The sequence below is a fragment of the Miscanthus floridulus genome, chromosome 4 (assembly GCF_019320115.1).
Source record: "Miscanthus floridulus cultivar M001 chromosome 4, ASM1932011v1, whole genome shotgun sequence".
NCBI lineage: Eukaryota > Viridiplantae > Streptophyta > Magnoliopsida > Poales > Poaceae > Miscanthus > Miscanthus floridulus.
Window position 1 is genome coordinate 16,813,339 of NC_089583.1, and position 6,436 is coordinate 16,819,774.

The 6,436-nt window shown below is 43.1% G+C and overlaps 1 protein-coding gene across 1 annotated transcript; it reads right to left on the reverse strand.

Moving 5' to 3' along the window:
• Nucleotides 1-3,055: 3,055 nt before the first annotated feature.
• LOC136551040 (anthranilate O-methyltransferase 2-like) lies at nucleotides 3,056-6,036 on the reverse strand. The gene is made up of 4 exons (XM_066542638.1): nucleotides 5,748-6,036; nucleotides 5,024-5,464; nucleotides 3,947-4,216; nucleotides 3,056-3,605 (listed from the first exon to the last, which is right to left on the reverse strand). Exons 1-4 carry the CDS (start codon nucleotides 5,997-5,999, stop codon nucleotides 3,240-3,242), a joined length of 1,329 nt encoding a protein of 442 aa, XP_066398735.1. The 5' UTR covers nucleotides 6,000-6,036; the 3' UTR covers nucleotides 3,056-3,239.
• Nucleotides 6,037-6,436: the final 400 nt, after the last annotated feature.

Consider the following 6,436-nt stretch of genomic DNA (forward strand, 5'->3'; position numbering starts at 1 on the left):
TGGATATAATCTTTTTTGAATGACAGCGCAAGAAATATAACCATGAAAGGCTGTTAGACATGGAGATCGTCGCACTACAATCGGAGCTAGCAAAATTCATCTTAGCCGAGATATTGGAAAAAGATGGAGTATTTTCCGTTGCACAATCCGTGAAGTTCAAGGACTAGTATGGTCCAGAGCGGCTCGCTAGTTTATTGTAAGAAGTCCGAGAAGCATGCTTCATCTTATCGAATAACTTCTTTTTTATTTTAAGGGATCGAGATCTTGATAAGAATATTTGAACTATAACCGTAATATTGTTATGTTTAATATTGATGGACTTGTCATCTACATAGCGTATATAAAGAGAAACCCGATTCCACGAAAAAATATAAATTAAAATAAATTATAAAACAATAAAATACGAACGGACCATCATTGTCGTTAGCAACAAACCGGCAGTGATGGCCAAGATGGCACTGCCGGCTTGAGCTACAAACCGATAGCGTTGACTTAGACATCACTGCCGGGTCTTGTCCCAAACCGGCAGTGCTGGTTACGACAACACTGTCGGCTAAAGACACAAACCGACATGATGTTCGAGGTTACACTGCCGGGTGGTCTCATGAACCGGCAGTGTTGGTGGAACTGAACTCTGTCGGGTTGTGTAAAGGACTGACAGTGAAGTTGCAGAACATTGCCGGTTTATAGGAACCGACAGTGGTAGCTAACCCTCATCACTGTCGGTTTAGTTGTGCCGGTTCAAAATCCGGCAATGATGGGTTGTTTTGAACCGGCAGTATTGTCCTGATCTGGGGTAGTGAAAGTTGCCATGTCATGGCAAGACTTCGCCTCCTTCTTATCAACCTTTTCAAATCACGCACATCTCTTGCGGCTCGTTTGGTTGGTGGTAATTGAAAGCAGAGAATGTGACTTTAGAGATAGGAGTTCATAAATCTTTTGTCTGTTTTATGGCAATGGGAGTTTTGGTGAGAAGGGAAAGGGGAGTTTAGAGGGCGCCCAACTCCCAATAATCAATTCCCTAGGGGAGCAGTGGTAACTCAGCGGGAATTATGTTCTAAATAAAAGAGAAATAGATCCTTGCCGTCCATCATGATATGTCTTTTAATTTTCCTCTCAAAACCCCCATGCCAAATAGGGGATATAAATTCCTCCTTCAATGCCCTTTCTTATTTCCCTCCACGAACCAAATAAGAGATTGAGACTAAAAGTCAATTTCCTATATTAATTCCCACGTACTCCCACCACTAAGTCTTGTTGTGACGTGGCAACTTCCCACCACGTACGGAGAAGTGGCGGCGCTGAACCCCAAGGGTGTGTTGGAGAGTGGAAAGATATAAAAAATGATTTTTATGCAAATAACTCTCCAAATGATGATTTGATTTCGAGAGTAAGATTTAGAAAGACTCTTGGAGATGCTCTTATTAGCGGAATGACATGTTACTTAGTGGGATATGGATGCCCTGCATTGTTACGGACTAAAAATAGTAAATGTACTTAGTGGAATATATAGGAGCACTTATTAGGGGAATGACATGTTTCTTAGAGGGGTATGACATCACTTAGTGGAAGTTGTTGTTGCACTTATAGAGGGATGACACATGGCACATAGTGGGGTATAACACGGGGATAGCTTGCATTTAGATATTGAAAGATAGCATGGTTTACTTTTATAAGAAACTAGATGATACCCCGCGCATTGCAACGGATATTTGTAGTGCTGCACAAAGGGAACAAATGTGGAATAAAAAATCACAGGGGAGATTAAGGGAAATTTCATGTAAACAATGACAGCAATGTGAAATAAAATGATAGAATAATAAAATGTCAAGTAGAGTTTTTGAATAACATGTATGCAGCGGAAAGGTCTTGGTGAGGCAACAAACTCCACCAGACTTGCTACCTGACGTGACGGGCTTAGTACGTACTATTAACCTCCAGTTCAATGGCGGATTGACGATGACAGCATAGGATCCTCACACTGGAAGACGCCACGCAGGCCTAGGTAGAGCCAGTCTCGTCTACAGGCGCCGCCCGAGGAGCTTGTGCCTGCCACCGTGCAGTGGCCGGCCGTCATCTACCATAGCCAGCAGAGGCATCTTCACCTTACGTTGGTCTTGCTGCACATCCGCTGCTGAGGCCTCCAATTGGGCGGCGGTGACGATGTAGTCGTGCTTGAGCATGATGCGATGCTCGGGATCGGAGACGACGGTGGTGCTGGTTCGTGCGTCGAGGGAGGTAAGGTACGCGTGGAAGACGAAGTTGAAGGCGTTGTGGAGACAGAAGCCACCATCGCATGAGGATTATGCTTCTTCCTGCTTTGGCTTCCACCATTGTCTCTGGTCCTCTAATATATACAGTGGGACAGTCCTCTTCGTGGGTGCAGAAGCGAAACGGATGGACAACAACGATTCTTCAGTTTTTGTGCATTAAAGCTATTGACGTGGATGGGAATATGGAAAGGAATTGGTGGGGAGGAGGGAAACGCATGCATGAAAAGGAAAAGAGGCTGATATACGAAAGTTGTGGGAAGGAGAGAAGACGATCTCTAAGGCGGAGCTGCTGGGAAGGAGAAAAGGTTGAGGGCGTTTCATTCTGTTCTCACGTTTAATGAAGGGATGAAGAACTGTAGGGCCCATACAGATGACGTGGCTTTCTAAGATCACAGGAAAATAGGTTCGTGGGGATCTCCTATTTAGTTATAGAAGATATAGATTCGCTGCTTGTAGTCTTATGCATTGAAGGGGCTATAGAGGTGCACAATATTTTGTTTTTGTTCTCTTCCAATGTATGTTAGTATTCCATCTAGCCAAATTTTTTTTGTCACATTATTATGCGCGCATGATGTTGTATACATATCCTTAACAAATATTTTTTTTCAAAAATATATTCCTCAAATAAAACACACCGCACCCTACGAGAAGTTCAAGTGTGTGGGATTTCTTATCCACTGTTTGTTGAAAAAATTTAGAATTAGGAAATCATATATAACATGAGTCATATTCTTTAAACTTAGTCCAGAATTAGAAAAATGTGACTTAGCTTAGAGCTAAGACACCTTGAATTATGGAAAGGCTTGTAACATGATACATAATTTTTTGAAAAGGTAGCATGATACATAATTTTGAAGCATGTATACATAGAAACAGCTCAATCATATCTTTATAATTTCCTCAATCCTCTAGGGCATATCAGTTATTGGATGCACACCAGCGAAGTGATGAGCTCAATGGCCAATTTCAAAGCTCGGACTTCTTCAATATGACCACAATGACAGGGCACATGGCCTTCCCTTTCTCAAGGTTCTTTGCAAGCATCGCCGCATACACCATGAACAGTTCCTCAAGGATATCCTCACCAAAATGATTCATGATCAGTGGCTCAATACCAGCCCTTATAATCTTGGCAATGTTTTCTGCGCTACTGGAACAATTGAGAACAACATCGCCATCTGAGTCATCGTAGGCATCCCAGTTTGACTCAAAGAGTCTGATGTCTTCAATGTCGAATAGATCATTTTGCTTAATCAATTGTGTCACCTCATCTAGTGATGGTGCGTAGTATGGCATGTTGAAGGAGCTTAGTTTCTCCTTCTCCACAAGGCCCTACAAACCAGCATGTACAGTGTAGGGTTACATTAATGTATTTAATGGATTATTGGATCGGATGTGCCAAAGTAGAACTGTCATTTAGCAGCCTGTTCGTTTAGCTGGGCTTGTTCATTGCTGGTTCGTGAAGAAGTACTGCTAGCTGGTTTGATGTGAGAGAAAAATATTGTTCTGGCTGAAAATTTACGATCATTTACGACAAGCACAAGCCAACCGAACAGGCCGTAGGTATTTGGCAGTGTTTACTACTAATAAACTATGCAATTGATATTGATATTTTGATAATCTTTTATTACTCATTTTTTGTGTTCAACTCGTTGTACGTGTAATAAATGTACCTTGGGGACTAGGTATTCGAGCGCTTGGGAAAGAACTTCCCAAACGCGTGCCACGCCCCCTTGCATTGGCATCTCTTCCCGTCTCCGGCCAGCAAATGTTAGTACCATATAGCCACCTGATACAAGTTCTTTGTGCCGTAGTGACAAAAACAATTCAAAGTCCTTTTCAAATTGTTCCCGGAACAGGTCTACCACAACTTTTGGAGTAGTCTTCCCAATGTAGATGTTGTCAGCATTCACATGTGTTCCATTTGAGAGATCCTCAGGGATCTACAGATACCGGCCACGATGCATGCATAAGAAGAACAACAATATATATTAATGATGTCTTGTGGTGTAAAGTATAGGCGCCATTTCTAATTTTGCATTCACCAAGTACATAAACAAATTTTGCACCCATCATTAGTTTAAAAAAAATACCATTAGTTTCAGCCTTTATATATAGGAATCCGTTGTTTGTGCATTGAAGGGGCTATAGGGGTGTACAATATTTGGTTTTTGTGCTCTTTCTATGTACTCCCTCGGTTACAAATTATAAGATATTTTGACTTTTTCATACATTACCTTTAGTACCCCTTCATTCCAAATTATAAGATGTTTTGCTTTTGTAGATATACACACATTTTGCTATACACTTAGATATACTCATTGTTTGTGCATTGAAGGGGCTATAGGAGTGTACATCATTTTGTTTTTGTGCTCTTTCTATGTCCTCCCTCGGTTCCCAATTATAAGAAACTCTAGCTTTTTTTCTAGATACATTACCTTTAATACTCACTCCATTACAAATCATTTGACGTTTTGGCTTTTCTAGATACATACTTTTTGTTATGCACTTAGATGTACATAGGAACAGAGCAAATGATCTTGAAAAGTCGAAACGTCTTATAATTTCCAAAATATCTTATAATGGAATGGAGTATGTGTTACTACTCGCTCTAGCTAAAAAAAAAATTTGTGACAACATTATGGGTGATCTTGTATACATATCTTTAACCAATATTTTCTCAAAAATATATTTTAAAACAGAGCATATGTTGCATGTACTTTTAGCAAAATTGAGACATGCATATATACCTTGGAACGCCATATGAGGCAGTGGGATGAGTGGAACAGATGGACGCTCTGGCAGGGCAAAATCCTTGTGTACATGGATCCAGGCAGTCCGGCGATGTAGCAAGGGACCGCTGCCTGCTTCTCCTCCACAGCGGCCAGGCCTTGGAGCCGCTGCTGGTGCTGATCGAGCGACCGGAACACAAGGTTGAAGTCGTTGCCCGGCAGATCATTCAGAAAGAACTGCACCTCCATGATGGCGCGGCTTCTATAGTTATCTGCCGTTTCCTGGACATGGGCGCCGATCGTGTTCATCACCTCGGAGACGACGAGCAGCGTGTTCGGCCCCGACGAGCATCCGAGGTCAGCTGCGACCATCGTGCTCCCAGCCCCGGGGGAGAGCGACTTGAGCGCCTCTCTGACAGCCTTGTGGAGCTCCGGCCACGTCTCCATTACCGTCTTCCTCTGCGCAAGAACATCACAGCGCGTTTCATCGTAGATGAAATACATTCAATGAGACTCGCTCTTATCAAAACATTTATATCTCCAAATTAGTTTATTATAAAAATATATTCAAAGATTTATCTAATGATGCTAATTGTGTGCCATAAATATTAATATTATATATATATTTAGGCAAAGTTAAATAGATTAACGACGACATTTTGTGTGTGTGTGTGGGGGGGGGGGGGGGGGGGGGGGGGGGGGGAGGAGAGAGTAGCTCGTAAGCTTTATTCTGAGCACGAACTTGGAAGATAGAATTGGCGGCGTAGCTGTTCTCTCCGTCGCCGGTTGCCATGTGCAACTCCCTTTCCACGGACATGGTGGCCTGCGGCGGAGCGCGGCCATAGGAGATCATGGAGGCCGGCATGGCAAGTGCGGAGCCACGGAGGAAGAGGAAGGACGACGGTGAGGTGAGGCCGCGCTGCAGGCGTGGAGTGCAGAGTTGCCTTGGGAGTGGTGGGGAGCAGCAGCAAGAGCTTGTGGGAAACATTGCCATTGCTCGTCGGAGTTACGGTTTGCTTTGTGTTGTGGGGCTTTGCACTCTGAACCAGGCAGGGCTAGGGCTCCTTTTATAGAGAAACCATGTCCACCTTCAAGTCCAAATAAATACAATTAGTCTGATTAATTAGTCCAAAGAAAAAAAAAGATGATTTAGCATGGCCCCCAAATATAGCATGGCCCCCAAATATGAATTAGCCCTAGCTAGAGATGCTGATGATAGCGATTTTTTTTATTTTTAACACTTTTTTAAAACTATTTTTAAATATGACACTGTTTATTTTTTAAAAAACTAACACTTTTGGCCGCGACTATTCGTATGGCGTGGCGAAATCACGTTGCCGCGCCATGAATGGGGGCAGCGGTAGGAGCAGCGACGTGGCAGCGACTAGAGCCGCTGAACGCTGACGTGGCCGGGGCTGCCGCGCCGTGGAT